This window comes from Oncorhynchus mykiss, chromosome 27 (assembly GCF_057628025.1).
Source record: "Oncorhynchus mykiss isolate SJ-2025 chromosome 27, ASM5762802v1, whole genome shotgun sequence".
In the NCBI taxonomy this organism is placed as follows: Eukaryota; Metazoa; Chordata; class Actinopteri; order Salmoniformes; family Salmonidae; genus Oncorhynchus; species Oncorhynchus mykiss.
This window is the reverse complement of record NC_143048.1, coordinates 3,800,657-3,824,799: the sequence shown is the minus strand read 5'-3', so window position 1 is coordinate 3,824,799 and position 24,143 is coordinate 3,800,657. Positions and strand designations below refer to the sequence as shown.

General features: G+C 44.0%; 1 protein-coding gene across 1 annotated transcript; it reads right to left on the bottom strand.

Moving 5' to 3' along the window:
• Positions 1–3,518: 3,518 nt before the first annotated feature.
• Positions 3,519–15,943, bottom strand: LOC149971196 (uncharacterized). Its single transcript, XM_090224200.1, has 2 exons — positions 12,028–15,943; positions 3,519–7,689 (listed from the first exon to the last, which is right to left on the bottom strand). Exons 1-2 carry the CDS (start codon positions 12,356–12,358, stop codon positions 6,272–6,274), a joined length of 1,749 nt encoding a protein of 582 aa, XP_090080326.1. The 5' UTR covers positions 12,359–15,943; the 3' UTR covers positions 3,519–6,271.
• Positions 15,944–24,143: the final 8,200 nt, after the last annotated feature.

The following is a 24,143-nucleotide window of genomic DNA, read 5'->3' as shown; positions in this document are numbered from 1 at the left end:
TGATCCCGCCGGGACCCCCGTCTCAAGGATGGCCTTCAAGACTTTGAGAACCACTGGTCCAAGTATACCCCAAAACTTGAGGTAAAACTCAGCCGGCAGCCCATCCATCCCAGGCACCTTCCCTTTTCCCATCCTCCTAAGAGCGCTCTCAACCTCTTCTAGTGAGATCTGGGCCTCCATCACGTCTCTAATGTCCTCTGGCAACCGCCGGGACAAGTGTTCTAAAAACACGTTTCCCTGCTCTACATCTATTTCCCTTTCCTTAAATAAACCTTGGAAATGATCAGTTGTCACCCTGACCATTTCCTCTGGTTTACTTACTATACTACCATTTTCTTCCCTAACTCCCTTCATTACCTTCCTACTCTGTCTGGCCCTAACCGACTTAAAGAACATAGCGGAACAAGTCTCATTATGTTCTAGAAAGCCACTATGCGCACGCTCCAGGAAAGCTCGAGCCTTCTGCTCCTGCAGCTCCCTGAGCTGCGCCTTTAGGGCTGCGAATCTCTCCCAGTCAATCGACCCGCCGAGGTTGCCTGCCTCGTACTCGAGTTCAATTAACCTTTGGATACGATCCACCTCCCTCCTTTCCTCCCTTTTTTTCCTTCTACAATATCCTATTATAAAAGCCCTTATCCTCCCCTTGACTAAATCCCACCACTCTAACACCCCCTCGCACATGGACCGGAGGCCGTCAAGCCTCCGAAAGAAACAAAAAAATGCATAATGAAAGCCTGCTCCTCCAGTATATCCCGATCTAACTTCCAGTACCCCCTACCGAAGAGGCAGACTGGCGACCCCACCTGCAGGAACACCCCGTCGTGATCCGTGAAGAAAACAGGCAACAGCCGCCCAGACAACTGACCTGGATACAAAAATGTAGTCGAGCCTCCGCGCAACCCCCCTGGAGTTGCGCCATGTAGGACCGACCATTGCCGGAGTAGTGTGCAGGCCACCATCAACCAGACCATGGCAAGCCATTAGCCCAGAGATGGCACCTGCACTGCTATCACCGCCTACCCCATAATCTATATTAAAGTCTCCTCCTATCACCAAGTGCCTGTTTGTAACACACAGGGGCGCCAGACAGTCCACCATCTCCCTCCTGTCTGCCGCCACCTGTGGCCCATACACCCCAATTAACCTATATCTAGCTTCTCTAAACTTAACATCTATCCCCAAAACTCTACCCTGCATTATTACAAAAGTGTTCTCTATTTTAACCTCTCTATGCCCACACAAAATCCCTACTCCTGTTGAGTGCACCCCTCCTATGCCCCAAAAAGATCCCCCTTATCCCACTCCCTCTTAAATCTACACACATCCCCACCATCCCTCAGGTGAACCTCCTGTAAAAAACAGAAATCAAACCCCACACCCTCTAAATAACAAAAAACCGCCCTCCTTTTAACATTATCCCTTAACCCCCTAACATTTAGACTAAAAAAAGAAACAGAACTATTCATTTAATTATTTACAACAAATAAAACCCCCAAAACCCAAAGAAAAACCAGGAGACTCACCCGATGCTCCCCTGGTCCATCTCCACCGGCGGGGACGTCCTCTCCTCTCCTGACGCCCCCCGTCCTCCATCCCAACCCATGATCCAGGCAGTGTGTTGGGTCCTCCCTCCCCACCCACCATCCCCCCCTCCCTGTTTGCCTCGGGGCTGCATATAGGGGACCCCATCTCCCCAAACAGGAGTTGGGATCCCTCTAGCAAACAACCCACCGACCCCTCACTGGAGTCATCCACTAAAATGCAAGGGGCTGAGGCAAACCGGGAGGACAAATTACCCCCCCCCCCCACTCTCTTAACCCCCCCTCCCCCTCCACACCCCCCTCCCTCTCACTTCCTGCCAAGCTCCCCCTCTTTATCCCTTTCTTCTTTGGTGAAGGAGGTAGCGGGGAGACACAACGTCCCATCCCCGCTAACCCCTCCACCAAATCCCTCATTTCGACCCCCACTCCTTCCCCCCATCTCCCCCTCCTCCCCTCCCACATCCACTCATCCCTCCTTCTCCGTCACTGTCCCCCTTCCCTCTTCCACTCCTTCTCGTACCACTGTCCCCTTCTCCCTCTTCTCTGCTCCTCCACGTTCTTCCACCTTCTTTTTAATCTCTCCTTCTTTTTCCTTCTTTCCATCTTCTCTCCTCTTTCTTTTCGCCTCTTCCTTCTTCCCTTCTTCGTCCTTCTCCGTCCTTTCCCCTGTGCCATCCGTACAATCCGCATGCGTCCTCTCTTTCCTCCCCCCATCCCCCGCTCCCCCCCCAGCTGCAGACGCGTATGACCTGTGACGAGCCGGGCAATCACGCCACAGGTGTGCTCTTGAGCCACACCCGTGGCAAGCCTTGGGCTCGTCACATTCCTTGGCCTCGTGCTCTTCCGACCCACAAAATCGACACCTCTTGGCACTGCACGAGGCCAGGATATGGCCATAGGCCATACAACGCCTGCAGAACGCCTGCAGAACGGGGGCTGACGGGCATAGTAGAGTGTTCCCCTGTCAGCCCCCAGGGAGAACATCGCCGGAGGATGGAGGTAGCCATCCACACTCTTCGGGGACTCCCTGAGTAACGCCTGGAACCCTCTCCTCCCGTTCCAGAAACCCAGGGAGTCCCTGAGGTACCTCGCTGAGGAGACATTGTCCATGTACCTCCCCAGAAAGGCCCTCACCTCTTCATCTTTCACATGCGGATTGTACATGGTTACGGTGACCACCCTGAAGTTGTTCTTCGCCAGGCTGGTCACCGCATAATGGCACAGGGGTCCCGTTTTCTCCGCTTCCTTTGCCATCTTCATTACTTCGTCATGTTTTTCTTCTTTGTGAAACGTCACATCGAAAGCCTTCTCATTCGGGTTCCCTTGAAGGCAGAGCACTTCCTTCACCTCTATCCTGAGGCATCCCATCAAAATGGTCCTTCCAAATGTCTCTCTACTCCACAGCTCCATCTCCTTTTCAGTCCAGGCAAATCGTAAGGTATTTGCCATACCAATCCCCGGAACCGATCTTGTTTGCTTGTATTGATTCATTTAAAAAAATAAGCTCTCTTCAGAAAGAAGCTTCAACCTGAAATGAAAACATCTTTAACAAAAAAGGTGGCTCAACTAAAGGTGTTGACCCTCCACATCTATCACATCCAGTGCTCTACACTGGACCAGACACTCTTAAATAGAACCTGGACCAGCTCAGGTGAAACACCTTCCCACTAACGAGATGGACAAGCCAGCACAGGTGTAACACATACTGACTAACGAGGTGACACCAATCAGTGCTAACGAGCTACACGTGCTAAAGTCCAACCTCAAAACATAAATGGAAAAACCAAAGCCTTGTACACCTTCCCCCTTAAGACAACAAATATATCCTATATTTTTGTTGGACAAGTTTGCTCACCACCAACAGAAAACAACTTCCATTTCACATTATAATCAACTACAATGCTTCACCTTCACCAATATAAACATGGTGTCTACTGGCTGTCAACAATTAAAAACAAGAAAAAACACCTATTCCTAAATAATAATAAACTATTTTATTATTTTTTTCTCCTTTTTCTTTCTATAGAATCCTAAAACTCACTAGCTCCTTGGAATGAGCCCAAACAAAACTCAAATCAAATTGTATTAGTCACATGCGCCGAATACAACAGTGAAATGCTTCCTTACGAGCCCCTAACCAACAGTGCAGTTTCAATACGGAAAAGAATAAGAGATAAAACTCAAAATAAATTGTGATCATGGTAACACACTGGCTAAATGCAAAACACAAATATTTTTGACTGCCCACCCCAGAGATAATCAGCAACCAAGTTGTCCTTGCCATGGACATGTCTGATTTCTAGAGGAAACTCCTGCGATATCCTTAGTAACTTTCCACCTCACTGCGGAGCTTCTCTCTCTTTTCAGGGTTCACTCAATAGGCATGTTGTTGGATCGGGGCCCAGTCCCCAATGACATGCTTTAGTACATTTGGGTTGGCACATGTGAGAATTAACCCTGATGTTCTAAAAGCAGGGCAACAATGTCAATATAATTGTACCAAAAAATTGTCAGTTGGTTGCATGAATAAATATCACTACCAAATGTTACATGAAATGTAAATATGAAATATTTGATTGCATAGTCTTATTTTCAACGTCTTTTCAATTACATTTTGCTTGGTGGGATAGCCCAATGTCAAAACAGTTTCAACGTGTCCAAATCAATAACCAATATGCAGAAACAGTTTGGGATAAATTGAAAACCTAACATGTGCTATTTACACAAACATCTGCCACAACAATCGTATTACTTGTATTTTTTAAAACAAGCTCCTTATAAACTGCACAAGCACCAAAAACGCTGTTGTTTTGACAAGTAGCAATAAATCACTGATATCGATTAGGGGGGAAATTAGGTTGTACGTGCTGTTGAAACTGACACAACAAAAACAAACACATGGAAATGGGAGATATATTTTACCTCACTGGTTAAAAGACAACCTGCAGAAGAGTCAGCTACATTTGGGAGTGGTGCATTTAAATTTAGGGGTCGCTAAACAAGAGAATGCAATAAGTATTTGTCATCACTCATCGATATCATGCTAAAATCAATTGTGCGAGGAGAGAGATGAGGTTGCATGTCCTGTTAAAACTAACAGCTCAAAAACCACACAGAATCTGGGAGTAATGTGTACATCCCTGGTTTGAGGACAATTTGTAGAAAACAGCTCGCCACATTTTGAAGTGTTGCATTTTGATTCAAGTGGGTCACCAACGTGGTAAGTGTAACACAACTCCTAATTGTCCCTAGAATTTCTAAGCAAACAGCTGGAGGCAGGGCTTTCTCCTATAGATCTCCATTTTAATGGAATGGTCTGCCTATCCATGTGAGAGACGCAGACTTGGTCCCAACCTTTAAGTCTTTACTGAAGACTCACCTCTTCAGTAGGTCATATGATTGAGTGTAGTCTGGCCCAGGAGTGTGAAGGTGAACAGAAAGGCTCTGGAGCAACGAACCGCCCTTGCTGTCTCTGCCTGGCCGGTTCCCCTCTCTCCACGGGGATTCTCTGCCTCTAACCCTATTACAGGGGCTGAGTCACTGGCTTACTGGTGCTCATTCATGCCGTCCCTAGGGGGGGGGGTGGCGCGTCACTTGAGTGGGTTGAGTCACTGACGCGATCTTCCTGTCTGGGTTGGCGCCCCCCTCTTGGGTTGTGCCGTGGCGGAGATCTTTGTGGGCTATACTCTGCCATGTCTCAGGATGGTAAGTTGGTGGTTGAAGATATCCCTCTAGTGGTGTGGGGGCTGTGCTTTGGCAAAGTGGGTGGGGTTATATCCTTCCTGTTTGGCCCTGTCCGGGGGTATCATCGGATGAAGCCACAGTGTCTCCTGACCTTTCCTGTTTCAGCCTCCAGTATTTATGCTGCAGTAGTTTATGTGTCGGGGGGCTAGGGTCAGTTTGATATATCTGGAGTACTTCTCCTGTCTTATCCGGTGTCCTGTGTGAATTTAAGTATGCTCTCTCTAAATCTCTCTCTCGGAGGACCTGAGCCCCAAGACCATGCCTCAGGACTACTTGGCATGACGACTCCTTGCTGCCTCCTGTCCCAGACATGCTGTTTTCAACTCTCTAGAGACAGCAGGAGCGGTAGAGATACTCTTAATGATTGTCTATGAAAAGCCAACTGACATTTACTCCTGATGTGCTGACCTGTTGCACCCTCGACAACTACTGTGATTATTATTATTTGACCATGCTGGTCATTTATGAACATTTGAACATCTTGGCCATGTTCTGTTATAATCTCCACCCGGCTCAGCCAGAAGAGGACTGGCCACACCTCATAGCCTGGTCCCTCTCTAGGTTTCTTCCTAGGTTTTGGCCTTTCCAGGGAGTTTTTCCTAGCCACCGTGCTTCGACACCTGCATTGCTTGCTGTTTGGGGTTTTAGGCTGGGTTTCTGTACAGCACTTTCAGATATCAGCTGATGTAAGAAGGGCTATATAAATACATTTGAACTATTTTTTTTTGTTTGTCAAATTTTGTTAAATCACATAAACAGTACTCTTCCATTCCAGAGCCTGGATTTTTCCCCTGAGGCTAATATCCATATCATGTTGAAATCAATTCATAGGGGGGGGGGGGGGCAACGTTTAGGGTTCTACATTGTGACATCATTATAATACTTCAACTACAATGTTAAAACATTCTACATTGTGACATTAATTCATTGAAATCATGAAACAACTCCTTCATGTGTGTATTTTCTAATATTTGATCAGAGATATTTTATAAGACTATCTCTTGGTCACAGCTATAAGATTTCTCTCCTGTGTGTTTTCTCTGGTGTACTGTCAGAGAGCTAGATGTAGTAAAACTCCTCCCACATTGAGCACAGCTATAAGGTTTCACTCCTGTGTGTGTTCTCTGGTGTAAGGTCAGCTGGTTAGATGTAACAAAACTCTTCCCACATTGATCACAGCTATAAGGTTTCTCTCCTGTGTGTTTTCTCTGGTGTACTGTCAGAGAGCTAGATGTAGTAAAACTCCTCCCACATTGAGCACAGCTATAAGGTTTCTCTCCTGTGTGTGTTCTCTGGTGTAAAGTCAGCTGGTCAGATCGAACAAAACTCTTCCCACATTGACCACAGATATAGGATTTCTCTCCTGTGTGTGTTCTCTGGTGTAACGTCAGCTGGTTAGATGTAACAAAACTCTTCCCACATTGATCACAGCTATAAGATTTCTCTCCTGTGTGTGTTCTCTGGTGTTGAGTCAGATGGCAAGATTGAACATAACTCTTGCCACATTGATCGCAGCTATAAGGTTTCTCTCCTGTGTGTGTTCTCTGGTGTAGAGTCAGATAGCCAGATGCAGCAAATCTCTTCCCACATTGATCACAGCTATAAGGTTTCTCTCCTGTGTGAATTCTCTGGTGTAGAGTCAGAGAGCCAGATGCAGCAAATCTCTTCCCACATTGATCACAGCTACAAGATTTATTTCCTGTGTGTATTCTCTGGTGCACTGCCAGATCTCCAGATTGACTAAAACTCTTCCCACATTGATCACAGCTATAAGGTTTCTCTCCTGTGTGTGTTCTATGGTGTATAGTCAGCGAGCCAGATGTAGCAAATCTCTTCCCACATTGACCACAGCTATAAGGTTTCTCTCCTGTGTGTGTTCTCTGGTGTATAGTCAGAGAGCCAGATGCAGCAAATCTCTTCCCACATTGAGCACAGATATAAGGTTTCTCTCCTGTGTGAATTCTCTGGTGTAGAGTCAGATGGCTAGATTGAACGTAACTCTTCCCACATTGACCACAGCTATAAGGTTTCTCTCCTGTGTGTATTCTCTGGTGCACTGTCAGATCTCCAGATTGACTAAAACTCTTCCCACATTGATCACAGCTATAAGGTTTCTCTCCTGTGTGTGTTCTATGGTGTATAGTCAGTGAGCCAGATGAAGCATATCTCTTCCCACATTGACCACAGCTATAAGATTTCTCTCCTGTGTGTGTTCTCTGGTGAATTTTAATGCACGATGAGGTGTATTTCTTCCCATAGTCAGAGCAGCAGTGAGTTCCCTTCCCTGTGGATCTCTGCAGGTGTTTCTTGAGGTGTTCTGATCTGGAGAGACTCTTCTCTGCCTCTTCAGCATCATGAGGTTGTTGAGGCTCCCCAGAGGATCCACGATAGTCCCATATCTCTCCTGTGTGAACAACAAAATCAGACAGATGATTAAAGGACCACAACAGCAGATATCCACTGTAAAAGGTGATGCCAACAGCGTAGCCATGATGTTGTACAATAACTGACGTTTGTAATGAATGTTAAAATTATTTGACATTTGTCTTAAAATGAGCAACAATAGTCAAATTTTGTCTTGTTTTCACATTAGTAGTAACATCGATGATTGTAGGCTAGAAATAAGTTATTTATGTTGTTGAAACTCTAAGCATTGTGCCAGACGACTTTTGGTCTCCAATATAGGCCCCTTTCTGTGTTTAGTAAAATTGCGGCATGAGGGCAATGCACATACAATTTGATTGCAGAAACTCCTCCCTGCTAATGAGGAAACCACTAGTTACGGATGTAGTATATCTGCCTGGAGCAAAAATGGTGAGCAAAGATTTGAGTTTTTCACAGTGTATTCTGAATGTGAATATGGGAAAACTCAGGAGAGTAACCTCCATGTCCAGGTTGCTTATGAGTTCATTTCACAAGACTTTGGATTATAATTGTAAGGCTCGTTTGAATGTCCTGCTTAATATAATGTTTGTGTCATCGCAAATCAACCGCTTTGTATTTAAAAAACACTTCAACCAGTAAAATGCTCTTTGTCTAGCTTTTCCATCAACCTGACAATGAGGGTTTGTACACTGTTAGCCAAATTGGCCAATAACTTCACCTAACAACAAGTATACCTATGTAATGAACGAAGAAGCACTTTGGTTGTTGTTGCATGACATACATAGTGTACTCTAGGACACATAACAACAACACAGACCTACTGTAGGACCCATAACATCAACTAACAACAACATAGACCTACTGTAGGACCCATAACTTCACTTAACAACAGCACAGACCTACTGTAGGACCCATAACTTTACCTAACAACAACATAGACCTACTGTAGGACCCATAACTTCACCTAACAACAACATAGACCTACTGTAGGACCCATAACATCACCTAACTGTAGGACCAATAACTTCACCGAACAACAAATATAGGAAAATAGCTCTGTGTGTTGTATAATAGCTTATCCATCAATGGATGTGCTGATGATGATGTGCAAGTAGAAATTCTGGTGTGCAAAAGAGTAAAAAAAAAGTAAAAAACATGGGATGAGGTAGGCAGTTGGATGGGCTATTTACAGATGGGCTGTGTACAGCTGCAGCGATCGGTAAGCTGCTCAGATAGCTAATGCTTAAAGTTAGTGAGGGAGATATAAGTCTCCAACTTCAGCTATTTTTGCAATTCGTTCCAGGCATTGGCAGCAGAGAACTGGAAGGAAAGGCAGCCAAAGTAGGTGTTGGCTTTGGGGATGACCAGTGAGATATACCTCCTGGAGCGCGTGCTATGGGTGAGTGTTGCTATGGTGACCAGTGAGCTGAGTTAAGGCGGCCTAGCAAAGACTTATAGATGACCTGGAGACAGTGGGTTTGGCGACGAATATGTAGCGAGGGCCAGCTGACGAGAGCATACAGGTCGCAGTGGTGGGTGGTATATGGGGCTTTGGTGACAAAACGGATGGCACTGTGATAGACTGCATCCGGTTTGCTGAGTAGAGTGTTGGAGGCTATTTTGAAAATGACATTACCGAAGTCAAGGATCGGTAGGATAGTCAGTTTTACGAGGGTATGTTTGGCAGCGTGAGTGAAGGAGGCTTCGCTGCGAAATAGGAAGCCGATTCTAGATTTAATTTTGGATTGGAGATGCTTAATGTGCCAGACACCTAGGTATTTATAGTTGTCTACATATTTTAAGTCAGAACCGTCCAGAGTAGTGGTGCTGGACGGGCGGGTGCGGGCAGCGATAGGTTGAAGAGCACACATGTAGTTTTACTAGCGTTTAAGAGCAGTTGGAGGTCACGGAAGGAGTGTTGTATGGCATTGAAGCTCGTTTGGAGGTTTGTTAACTTTTGGATAAATAGCGTGCCCAATTTCAACTTCCTGCTACTCATGCCAAGAATATAAGATATGCATATCATTAGTAGATTTGGATAGAAAACACTCTAAAGTTTCTAAAACTGTTTGAATCATGTCTGTGAGTATAACATAATTTATGTAGCAGGCAGAACCCTGAGGACTAACCGTTCAGATTTTTTGGGGGGTCTCTGTCTGTTCAGTGAGTTGTCAATGGGAAACAATATTTCTTAGGAACTTGTTTTCAGTTCCTACCGCTTCCACTGGATGTCACCAGACTTTGGCATTTGGTTGAGGTTATTCCTTTGTGCAATGAAGAAGTACGGCCATCTTGGAATTGGGTAACACTGTTGAGAGTTGCGCAAGATATGAAAAGTGCCGTTGGTTTGTTGTCTTCCTGTATTGAACACAGACAGACCCGTCTTCAATTTGATCGATTATTAACGTTTAAAAATACCTAAAGTTGTATTGCAAAAGTAGTTTGAAATGTTTTGGCAAAGTTTACAGGTAACTTTTGAAATATTTTGTAGTGGAAGCTGTTGGAAGCTTTTTTTTTCTGGATCAAACGCGCCAAATAAATTCATCAGATAATAGCTTCTTATGCTTTCGCCGAAAAGCCTTTTTAAAATCAGACATGTTGGCTGGATTCACAACGAGTGTAGTTTTAATTGAGTATCTTACTTGTGTGATTTAATGAAAGTTTGTTTTTTATATATTTTATTTGAATTTGCCGCACTGCATTTCCCCTAACTTTTGGCCAAGCCTATCCTACAAGAAGTTAACTTGGCTTCCGAAGACTTTTGAAAGACAGGGCAGGATGATTATAGGTCTGTAACAGTTTGGGTCTAGAGTGTCACCCCCTTTGAAGAGGGGGATGACCGCGGAAGCGTTCCAATCTTTAGGAATCTCGAACGATACGAAAGAGAGGTTGAACAGACTAGTAATGAGGGTTGCCACAATGGCGGCGGACAATTTAAGAAAGAGAGGGTCCAGATTGTCTAGCCCACCTGATTTGTAAAGGTCCAGGTTTTGCAACTCTTTCAGAACACCAGCTATCTGGATTTGGGTGAAGGAGACCTTTGTCATTGCCAACAAAGGGTACATAACAAAGTATTGAGATACATTTTTGTTATTAACCAAATACTTATAATAATTTGCAAATAAATTCATAAATCCCACAATGTGATTTTCTGTTGTTTTTTTCTTCATTTTGTCTGTCATAGTTGAAGTGTACCTATGATGAAAATTACAGGCCTCTCTCATCTTTTTAAGTGGGAGAACTTGCACAATTGGTGGCTGACTAAATACTTATTTTTGCCCCACTGTATGTTTGAGGAATTTGAATTATGGGATTTCTGTTGTTTTGAATTTGGCGCCCTGCAATTTCACTTGCTGTTGTCGAGGTGGGACGCTACCGTCCCACTGGTGCCAGACAGGTTAAAGCACCAGACAAGTTCAGTACGGATATTTGATTTTATAAAAACACACATGGGGCTATTGGTAGAAAGAACAGATGACTTTTGGTTGGCCAATATGTATTTTAGTTGGGGACAGCACTAGAACATGATTTTGGGGTCCCCAGGTGGCGCAGCGGACACTGCATCTCAGTACTTGAGGCATCAAGTGGCGCACAATTGGCCCAGCGTCGTCCGGGGTAGGCAGTCACTGTAAATAAGAATGTGTTCTTAACTGACTTGCCTAGTTAAATAAAGGTTACATTTAAATAACATACAAAAATTGTGTTTCATGACAAACCATTTTTTACAAATCCGTCAAGGCACCAACTTTGAGAAGGGTTTAAAGCAAAGGTTTCAAACCAATTCATGACTGTAATTGAATCTAAGTATGTCTTGCCTTTAATGTAATGGCATGAAAAAAAAATTGGCTGAATATTATACAATGACTTATCAACAGCTCTAATAATTTGCCCCCACAGGAAATCTTCACTGGCAATTATAGAATATAATATATAGCCTCAAAATCGGTTTAAAACGATAATTTTTACCTCATGGATGGCCAGTCCTTGTATTCATAGTGTAGTGAATTCAGGGGGTAGCCCTGAGCTGCTCAAACCTGGGTCCAGCGACTGTCAAGTCAACACCTTATAACTATTACGCCAAGATTTCTGAACTTCTTGAGGTGTTGGGTTACGGTTGCTACAATAGCTTTCTCTATGAATTTGAGAGTGGTTAAAAGCTTATTTGGGGTTCTAATGGGGTACAACAGTTGAAATAAGCTCATGAGGCATGTGTTATATTCTTCCAAGAATCAATGGCTATAAATAAATAATTTAAAAGTCACAATATGGATGTATCAATTGCAGATTTCCCCTTTAACACCAAACATCAGTTCAACAACTGCAGAGGTTGTGCCTCTGTTTGTAAGACAGTACTTACTAGTGTTAATCAGGGAACGGTTTCTCAAAACCATCTTATGGCTAAAGGCATCGTTAGAACCATTGGATGCCTTAAGATGCGTTTGGGAAACCGGGACCAGATTCCCAGGTTCCTCCTCTTCTTCCTCCTCCTTTTTCGATGTAACAGTTATCTCTCCCTCTTCTTTCACTCCATAAACTGCATCCTCCTCTCCTTTTACTGTAACATCCTCCTCCTCTTTCACTCTGAACTCGTCTTCCTCTTCTTCCACAGTAACGGCTTCACCCTCTACTTCTTGTTTTACTGTGATATCCTCCTCTCCTTTAGCAGGGGAGTGGCTTAGTGACCGCATGGCCGGGGATGTTAGCTAGGCTAATGCTAACAACCAGCCCGCTAGCTGACTAATAACAACACCGTAAATATTAAATTAAATCGGTTAACTAACTAGACGATAGAAGTGGGTTTAAAACACAATGGCTAATATACACTAAAGCGTCTAAAGAGCTATATTGGTTCGGCTATTTTGTCTAGCAAGCTACCGAGGTGTCTGACTATCTGTTGTTGCTGCTGTTGAAAGAAGCGTTCCGTCCACTAGATTATACGTCACACTACCAGCATAACCTTAAATTCCCAGACCGTATCTGCTGACTGGAAAGGGTAACGCAGTTTAGTAAAATATATATTTTATCTTCAGACAACAAGTTAAAGTGTAGGGAGCATTAGTTTTTACTCACCAGTGTAACAATACAGTCTGGTTAAAGACTTAGTAAGCTAGTTGTAGTCACGATATGGTTACCTATGAGTACAAACAGTTATGTTTTTGCGTTATTACATATTTTTTAACTGATTTCGGGAAATCTTATAAACTACCCACAATGCACTATTTACGAAGGTCATATGGATGATCTACTCTGTGCTGCTGAGTTTGAATGCCAGTGTAACGGTGTAATGAAGCTACATGTTTTAAATATATTTAACCTTTATTTAACTAGGCAAGTCAGTTAAGAACAAATTTGTATTTACATTGACGGCCGACCCCGGGCAAACCCTAACCCAGACGATGCTGAGCCAATTGTGCCTTGCCCTATGGGACTCCCAATCAGTAGTGACGCCTCTAGCACCGAGATGCCATACCTTAGACCGCTGCACTGCTCGTGTGTTTACATTACACTCGGTGTAATAGACTCAGCGATAAAGGTATGGGATTCTGGGTAATCCACAGCAGGTTTTTGGAGAATTTGAAAATTGAGTGGTCATGGGATAGAAATGTATAAAGTTGGCATTACATCATAAAATCCACGTTTTAAATCATACATTAGCAATTTATGTTTTAGGAACTACTGTTGTTGGTTTGGTGTCAAGTAAAGCCTCTGTTATTTGCCAAATCTCAGTTTTCCATGTGGGTTTTATGCTAAAGATCCCTCTTTCAAATTGGTATCTAACTGGAAAATGCATCTTCTTTAGCAGTGCTATTTTTACCCTGTTCACTACTGATCGTTCATCCACACTGTGTGTCTCATCAATGCAGGTCATTTATGACAAATGTATAAAGTATATGTTTTATAAACTCATGAACACCAGCCAGTTTATCAGCCCGGTTTTGTAAATTTTAGGTGTATTATACTTTTTCGCCACCAGAGGTGTTAATTTGATATATTTTGATACTTAAATGGATCACAGTTTATTCTGATGTCGTGAATATGAGACACATGGAAACAATTGATTAATTTATGATAGTAAATTATGAATTAGTAGGAATTGTTAAATCCACTATACGATCACAATGACTTTGATAGACATTTCAATCGTTTTTTTGTTATTATATTATAGGGCAGATTTATGAAGAATTGCCGCGGGAGTGCTATTTATATCCCGTCACTACTGATCATTCAGCCATACTGTGTGTGTCCCATCTTTGCAGCTTTGGAAATAAATGAACTATCCATCCATAGCTCCTTCCTGTGTTGACTCGCTGACTTGAGGGAAGGGACTAGGTACTTGCTCGATATCTAGGAAGGTCATGCAAGGTTGATATCTAGCTCAAGCTTCACCTCATGCTTTTCATGAACTGTGTGATTGTGTTATCTAGTGGGAACCCGTTAGCACGGTAGGCTCTGGTGCCTTCTTGCTGTGGGCTCAAATCAAAAGAGAAAATCAACCTGCTTGCTCCTTTTTGTTGCGTCAACTTTTCGATGTTACGTTTGATACCGGAGCTACGAGACATGCGTCCAAATCACTAAACAATCATTCAAAGCAGTGTGCTGATGCCTGTATCACTTTATCAGCAGCACGTCATCAATGATGTCTGGAGCTTCATTTCGTCGAACAACCACCTGATTGGTTTGGTATTGGGCTTGTTCGACCCTGCAGGCGACTGCCAACTGACTGATCGACAAATCACTACACATCATAAATAACTACTCATTATTATTTATAAATCAGTCAGCCAGTCAATTTACCCACAATGCAGCATGGACTTGATGCAATCGATCAAGGCCAGTGGTTTAGTAGAAGACGTGAAGGCTACGCTGCTACGGTGTGGGACGTCATCTGCAATAATTTGGCTGTTCTAAATTCTGTGTCGCTCAAAGCCTTGAGTAATGAACCTATTTTTGACACAATTGGATGGAAAGAGCCAATGCTTCAGGAAGCTTTGTTTCCCCATCACTACTTTTCAGCATGTTCTCTGTGAAGTAGACTATGGGTGTTTTGTAACTTTTACAACCTACTGCTAGCGCGCTAGCTGACTGACACCTGTAATCTTTATATTTTGGATTTTGGGGATTTTCCCAGCCATCATTCTGTTTGCCTCTTTTGATCTGCAGTTATGTTTTAGTTGGGTTTTGTTAGTTGGGTTCTAACTGGTCTCCGGTAGTTGGGCTCCAGCTCGCTGACCATAGCTAGTTGACTAAATAGCTACCGTTAGCTGGCTGGCTAAGATAACGCATATAGCTTAACATTCTTTGATATTTGGTCAGATGGCGTTATGTATTTCCAAAACGTTGGTTTACTTTAATAACTCAAGTCATGAGTGGAAACGATTAGTTTAATATGAAGTTATATTTGAAGTTATTTCTGTTGTAGTTTACATCATAGGGAATAGGCTGGTCCTCCATATTACTTCACACCTATCTTTGGCATTCTTTTGAATTCTGATTGGTTTGCATTGGGACTTCAAACATATATTTAATTTGATGTTTTATAAACATACACATACAAATTACAACCTCATCTCATCTCCATTAACTACATCACACCTTCCCAGACCCACTAGAACACACCCCATCGCCATTAACTACATCACACCTACCCAGACCCACTAGAACACACCTCCATCTCCATTAACTACATCACACCTGCCCAGACCCACTAGAACACACCTCCATCTCCATTAACTACATCACACCTGCCCAGACCCACTAGAACACACCTCCATCTCCATTAACTACATCACACCTGCCCAGACCCACTAGAACACACCTCCATCTCCATTAACTACATCACACCTTCCCAGACCCACTAGAACACACCCCCATCGCCATTAACTACATCACACCTACCCAGACCCACTAGAACACACCTCCATCTCCATTAACTACATCACACCTGCCCAGACCCACTAGAACACACCTCCATCTCCAGTAACTACATCACACCTGCCCAGACCCACTAGAACACACCTCCATCTCCATTAACTACATCACACCTGCCCAGACCCACTAGAACACACCTCCATCTCCATTAACTACATCACACCTGCCCAGACCCACTAGAACACACCTCCATCTCCATTAACTACATCACACCTGCCCAGACCCACTAGAACACACCTCCATCACACCTGCCCAGACCCACTAGAACACACCTCCATCTCCATTAACTACATCACACCTGCCCAGACCCACTAGAACACACCTCCATCTCCATTAACTACATCACACCTGCCCAGACCCACTAGAACACACCTCCATCACACCTGCCCAGACCCACTAGAACACACCTCCATCTCCATTAACTACATCACACCTGCCCAGACCCACTAGAACACACCTCCATCTCCATTAACTACATCACACCTGCCCAGACCCACTAGAACACACCTCCATCTCCATTAACTACATCACACCTTCCCAGGCCTACTAGAACACACCCCCATCGCCATTAACTACATCACACCTACCCAGACCCACTAGAACACACCTCCATCTCCATTAACTACATCACACCTGCCCAGACCCACTAGAACACACCTCCATCTCCATTAACTACATCACACCTGCCCAGACCCACTAGAACACACCCCCATCTCCATTAACTACATCACACCTGCCCAGACCCGCATCAGCACCATTTTATTTCTCTCTGTCACTTTAAACTTTTAGATAATAAAGCATTTGACCTTTCTATTGAATTAACAACAGAGGATTGGTTGATTTCCAGGTTTTAATTAAGTATAATATTTAAGATGATTGATGAGAAAAGTATCGTACAGCTCTGGGGAATCTCAATGCACCCTCATATGCCATGTTTTGAAATATACAGACAGATTAAAAGTAATGTTACATTGTATAATTGTACTTCTGACATCCAACTTTCTAACGCCGCCCATAACTTTATGACCTCATAACATTCCCAGAAGGATTGTTGAGTCATTGTTAGTTTTACACTTAAGACATGACTCTGTGGTTGTGCTGTAAAATCCGTGAATTTTGTCTCTTGTATAATAAGGGACTATCATTTGTCCCAACATCACAGGCCACAGACTTTGATAAATACTTCCGAAAGTTTTTCCGCAGTTTTGGATCGACTGAGTTAAAAAAAAGAAGGGGTTTCTCCCTGTGCACCTGCCAATGTAAATCCATTGCTAATGCTCTCCCATTGATAACCTGAATGACAATTAACTTGTTGGCGGTGGTGGTGATGACGGCCTATTGGATGAAGTCGTCCATCGGGATTCCCCCCGAAAAGAAGACGCTCTGGATTGATCACTGGAGTATGATGTGAAGGAGGAGGTTGATCATCAGGAGTCAGATGTGAAGGAGGAGGTTGATCATCAGGAGTCAGATATGAAGGAGGAGGTTGATCATCATGAGTCAGATGTGAAGGAGGAGGTTGATCATCAGTGAACCTCTAGGATTGTGGCTGGGCTGGCATTTCCACTTCATGAAGTGATGTCACAAAGTACTGTCTCTATATATACAGGGCAGTCGGAAAGTATTCAGACCCCTTCATTTTTTCCATATTTTGATGCGTTACAGCCTTTTTCTAAAATGGATGTAAATATTTTTTCCCTCATTAATCTACACACAATACCCATAATGACATCACAATACCCCATAATGACAAAAACAGATTTTTATAAATGTTTCAAATGTAAAGAAAACATCAACTGAAATATCACATTTACATACAGTACCAGTCAAAAGTTTGGACACACCTACTCATTCAAGGGTTTGTCTTTATTTTTTACTATTTTCTACATTGTAGAATAATAGTGAAGATATGAAAACAAAGAAAGAACACATATGGAATCAGGTAGTAACCAAAAAAGGGTTAAACAAATCAAAAAATATTTTATATTTGAGATTCTTCAAATCAGTCACCCTTTGCCTTGATGACAGCTTTGCACACTCATTTCAATTAACAGGTGTGCCTTATTAAATGTTAATTTGTGGAATATCTTTCCTTCTTAATGCGTTTGAGCCAGTTGTGTTGTGTTGTGACAAGGTATGGGTGGCTCTCATGAGGATTGCCACAGGAAAGAAAGACCCAGAGTTACCTCTGCTACAGAAGATATGTTAATTAGAGTTAACTGCACCTCAGATTGCAGCCGGAGAGAGGAGCCATCGATACGAGGGAATGCGACTGGCAAGGAAGCCCGAGAGGCAGCCCCAAAAATGTATTGGGAGGGGCACTTGGAGCTGTTGGCGAAGCTGAGGGCTGAGTCTGAGAGGGTCGAGGAGTTATTGGACAGACTGGAGGAGAGTGAACGGATGGGAGATGAGGAGACACTCGAGGAGTTGTTAATGCAATTGGAGGAGAGTGAAGAGAGAGAGCTGTTGATTTGGCGTAGTATGCAAGGCATTCGCCCTGAGGTGCGCGTCCCCAGCCCGGTACCACCAGTGCCGGCACCCCGCACCAGGCTGTCTCTCCGTCCTATCAATACAGGTGCTCCCGCCTGTCCGGCGCTACCAGAGTTTCCGCCCCTCATTCCAGAGGCGCCAGAGCCCCTCAGTCCAGAGGCGCCAGAGCCCCTCAGTTCAGAGGCGCCAGAGCTCCTCTGTCCAGCGCGGCCAGAGCCTTCCTCCTCTCCAGCGCTGCCGGAGTCTCCCGCTTGTCCAGCGCTGCCAGAGCCTTGCTCCTCTCCAGCGCCGCCGGAGTCTCCAGTCTGCCCAGAGCTGCTAGAGTCTCCCGTCTGTCCAGAGCTACTGGAGTCTCCCGTCTGTCCAGAGCTGCTAGAGTCTCCCGTCTGTCCAGAGCTACTAGAGTCTCCCGTCTGTCCAGAGCTGCTAGAGTCTCCCGTCTGTCCAGAGCTGCTAGAGTCTCCCGCCTGTCATGAGCCGCCAGTCTGTCATGAGCCGCCAGAGCCGCCAGTCAGCATGGAGCCGCCAGAGCCGTCAGTCAGCGTGGAGCCGCCAGAGCCGGCAGTCAGCGTGGAGCCGCCAGAGCCGCCAGTCAGCGTGGAGCCGCCAGTCAGCGTGGAGCCGCCAGAGCCGCCAGTCAGCGTGGAGCTGCCAGAGCTGACGGGCAGCATGGAGCCGCCAGAGCCGCCAGTCTGCAAGGAGCCGCCAGTCTGCAAGGATCCACCAGAGCCGCCAGTCTGCCAGGATCCGCCAGAGACGCCAGTCAGCCAGGATCCGCCAGAGCCGCCATTCAGCCAGCATCCGCCAGAGCCGCCATTCAGGCAGGATCCGCCAGAGCCGCCATTCAGCCAGGATCTGCCAGAGCCGCCCGCCAATCAGGAGCTGCCAGAGCCGCCCGCCAGTGCTATTTTAATGGAAGACGTTTGGACTCTTCCAAGAGCTGCCCACCCGAACTAACTGAGAAATCGGGGGAGAAGGGCCTTCATCAGGGAAGGGAACAAGAACCCGATGGTCACTCTGACAGAGCTACAGATTTCCTCTGTGGAGATGGGAGAACCTTCCGGAAGGACAACCATCTCGGCAGCACTCCACCGATCAGGTCTTTATGGATGAGTGGGCAGACGGAATCCACTCCACAGTAAAAGGCACATGACAGCCAGGTTGGAGGTTGCCAAAAGGCATTCAGGCCAAAGAGTTCAATCTTGGTTTCATCAGACCAGAGAATCTTGTTTCTCAAGGTCTGAGAGTCTTCAGGTGCCTTTTGGCAAACTCTAAGCGGGCTGTAATGTGCCTTTTAGTGAGGAGTGGCCTCCTTCTGGCCACTCTACCACAAAGGCCTGAATGGTGGAGTGCTGTGGTTGTCCTTCTGGAAGGTTCTCCTATCCCCACAGAGTAACTCTAGAGCTCTGTCAGAGTGACCATGGTTCTTGGTCACCTCCCTGACAAAGGCCCTTCTCCCCCGATTGCACAGTTTGGCCGGGTGGCCAGCTCTAGGAAGAGTCTTCCAAACGTCTTCCATTAAAAAATGATGGTGGCCACTGTGTTCTTGAGGACCAATGCTACAGACATTTTTTGGTACCATTCCCCAGATCTGTGCCTTGACACAATCCTGTCCCGGAGCTCTAAGGACAATTTAATCGACCTCATTGCTTGGTGTTTGATCTGACATGTATTGTCAACTGTGGGACCTTATATAGACAGGTGTAATCATACACAATATGATTTCATGTGGCCTAAACAAAAACACAAATTCTCAGTCAAACATAAGTCGGAATACAGCCTTTCTATTCTCTCATTTGATTTCAGGTTGTCTGAATGTCCTTCCACTCAGAGAGAGAGCAGTGGTTGGAATTGTATTGTGTTCAGCCTCTTATGCTCCTTCAGGCTACTTGACCAGGTAAAACCCTTTACAGACTGGGAGCATTGGAAAGGGTTTTCTCTTCTGTATCCTCTCATGAGCTTTAAGGTCTGCCATTCGTGAAAATCTATTTTTACACTGGGAGCAGAAAATGCTTTTCTCCTGTGTGTATCCTCTCATGAGCTTTCAGGTGCCCTATCTGAGTAAAACTCTTTCCACACTGGGAACAGTGATAAGGCTTTTCTCCTGTGTGTGTATTCTCTCATGCCTTTTCAGGTTAGCTAACACGGCAAAACTCTTTCCACACTGGGAGCATTGGTAAGGCTTTTCTCCTGTGTGTAGTCTCGCATGCTTTTTTAGTTTTCCTATCCGAGTAAAACTCTTTTCCACAATGGGAACATTGGAAAGGCTTTTCTCCTTTGTGTATTCTCTCATGTTCTTTTAATTGCCCTATCTTAGTAAAACTCTTTCCACACTGGGAACATTAGAAAGGTTTTTCTCCTGTGTGTTTCCTCTTATGAGCTTTTAGGTCCCCATCCTGATTAAAACTCATTCCACATTGGGAACAGTGATAAGGCATTTCTCCTGTGTGTATTCTCTCGTGCCTTTTCAGGTTAGCTAACACAGCAAAACTCTTTCCACACTGGTAGCATTGGAAAGGCTTTTCTCCTGTGTATGTCCTCTCATGCAGTTTTAGGTTCCCGAACCAGCCAAAACTATTTTCACAGTGGGAGCAGTGGTGTTGTCTTACTGGTTGAGGCATCTCTGGGTCTGGTTCCCCTGAAGGACTCTTCCCGCTGTCAGAGTGAGAGTCTAGTTTCTCTCCTGCCAAAGACAAACAGAGTTAAACAGAAACCTGAATGAAACCTTCACATGATAAAACTGTCTTCCTATGAGGTTTAATCTAGACTAGATCCCTCAATAAAAAAGCAGAACTGGTCATCACAGAGAGGCTGTAGTGCTTTGTAGGCTGGGTAAATCCATTTGAATGCAATACATTTTTGACAGCGTCCCTTTTGATAAAACAAAAAGCTTTCCTTACATGTTTGACTATGGAAGAAGTGGTAAGAAAGTTACTTTTTGTAACGGAATGTAAAAACATTCATGAGATATACAGTACCAGTCAAAAGTTGACACACCTACTCATTCCAGGAGTTTTCTTTATATTTACTATTTTTTACATTGTAGAATAATAGTGAAGACATCAAAACTATGAAATAACACACATGGAATCATGTAGTAACCAAAAAAGTTGTAAACAAATCAAAATATATTTTAGATTCTTCAAAGTAGCCACCCTTTGCCTTCATGGCAGCTTTGCACACTCTTGGCATTCTCTCAACCAGCTTCACCTGGAATGCTTTTCCAACAGTCTTGAAGGAGTTCCCACATATGCTGAGCAATTGTTGGCTGCTTTAACTTCACTCTGCGGTCCAACTCATCCCAAACCATCTCAATTGGGTTGAGGTCGGGTGATTGTGGTGGCCAGGTCATCTGATGCAGCACTCCATCACTCTCCTTCTTGGTCAAATAGCCCTTACACAGCCTGGAGGTGTGTTGGGACATTGTTCTGCTGAGAAACAAATGATAGTCCCACTAAGCGCAAAACAGATGGGAAAGTGTATCGCTTCAGAATGCTGTGGTAGCCAGACAGGTGTGTGCCTTTCCAAATCATGTCCAATCAATTGAATTGAGCACAGGTGGACTCCAATCAAGTTGTAGAAACATCTCAACGATGATCAATAGAAACAGTATGCACCTGAGCTCAATTTAGAGTCTCATAGTAAAAGGTTTGAATACTTATGTACATAATAATATTAAATCATTAAATAATAAATAATGTTTTTTCTTATAATAAATGTAGCATTTTTTCTAAAAACCTATTTACGCTTTTTCATTATGGGATATTGTGTGTAGATTGATGAGGATTTTTATTTATTGTAGAATAAGGCTGTAACATAACAAAATGTGGAAAGACTTTAGTGACATAAATAAGGGATTAAAGACATCCCCAAAAATTGTTTTCTATATATATATATATTTGTTATTATATCTCTCAGATACAGGACAGACACCTCAGAACAAACTTCCTTTAAATTGTTACTATGGTTATTGTTGTTCCATGTTGTGAATGTTATCCAATGTGTTACTATGGTTACTTTTGTTCCATGTTGTGAATTTATCCAATGTGTTACTATGGTTACTGTTGTTCCATGTTGTGAATGTTGTCGAATGTGCTACAGCAGTATGGACAAATAATGTTTTGACAAAATAATTTACAAATATTTTTTGTTGATACTTCAAGGCGTCTTACAATTCAAAATTAAATAGCAAAATTATCCTTGGTATAACCTTAAAACATTTCTCATTCCGTTGTCGTTGGAGTGAGGCCTAGCCTACTGGTGAAGGGGGTCTCATTCATATTGGGAAATTATTTGGCAATCCCTTTTTTGGGGTAATTATATCATTTGGGCAAATGTATTTCAGTTTATTTACCTGTCGTACCCACTACTATGTCATTTCTCTCCTGTTCTATTAGATCCACCACTATGTAATTTATCTCCTGTTCTATTAGATCCACCACTATGTCATTTCTCTCCTGTTCTATTAGATCCACCACTATGTCATTTCTCTCCTGTTCCATTAGATCCACCACTATGTCATTTATCTCCTGTTCTATTAGACCCAGCACTATGTCATTTCTCTCCTGTGCTATTAGATCCACCACTATGTAATTTCTCTCCTGTTCTATTATACCCACCACTATGTCATTTCCCTCCTGTTCTATTAGACTCACCACTATGTCATTTATCTCCTGTTCTATTAGACTCACCACTATGTAATTTATCTCCTGTTCTATTAGATCCACCACTATGCCATTTCTCTCCTGTTCTATTAGACTCACCACTATGTCATTTATCTCCTGTTCTATTAGACCCACCACTATGTCATTTCTCTCCTGTTCTATTGGATCCACCACTATGCCATTTCTCTCCTGTTCTATTAGACCCACCACTATGTCATTTCTCTCCTGTTCTATTATACTCACCACTATGCCATTTCTCTCCTGTTCTATTAGACCCACCACTATGTAATTTCTCTCCTGTTCTATTAGATTCACCACTATGCCATTTCTCTCCTGTTCTATTAGTTTTCATATCAACATTATTTTGTTCTCCAGAAGCCACAATCCTAGACACCCCCTCTTTCTAAGTTTATAAGAGAGATTTTCATCTCTGTCAGATATGAACCTCTGGCCTCCCGGGTGGCGCAGTGGTTAAGGGCACTGTACTGCAGCACCAGCTGTGCCATCAGAGTCCCTGGGTTCGCCCAGGCTCTGTCGTAACCGGCCGCGACCGAGAGGTCCGTGGGGCGACGCACAATTGGCCTAGCGTCGTCCGGGTTAGGGAGGGATTGCTCGGTAGGGATCTCCTTGTCTCATCGCGCACCAGCGACTCCTGTGGCGGGCCGGGCGCAGTGCGCGCTAGCCAAGGTTGCCAGGTGCACGGTGTAGCCTCCGACACATTGGTGCGGCTGGCTTCCGGGTTGGATGAGCGCTGTGTTAAGAAGCAGTATGGCTGGTTGGGTTGTGTATCGGAGGACGCATGACATTCAACCTTCGTCTCTCCCGAGCCCGTACGGGAGTTGTAGCAATGAGACAAGATAGTAGCTACTACAACAATTGGATACCACGAAATTGGGGTAAAAAAATAAAATAAAATAAAAAAAAGATATGAACCTCTACCATGTGGACTGTATAGAACGGTGTGTTCTAATAAAACACTATAGGAGTTGTCTTCAGATTGCTATGCATATTCATGCTAGTAGCTTAGCATATCTCTCCATTGAATACAGGCGGTTGAGGACAACAACCCTCACAGAATATAAACAATAGATTACAATAATAAGTATCCACCAATCCAAAGAAAGGATAGGCGGGAGCTAGACAACTTGCAGTGCCGCTTTGTGGACAACGACTCCCCTTGTCAGGGCAGAGCTTGTTCTCTACGTCGTCTGAGTCTAGACATATCAGTCATCATCCCAGGGCTCTCCATTGAAGAGGTATTGACGAGCCAACTCCGAATATCCAAAGTTAAAAATAAATTTAAGGCGGAACTTACTGGTGTTAATCAGATCTCCTATCTCTCCTTCCTTATTCACTCCAAACACTACATCCTCCTCTTTCTCTTCCTCCT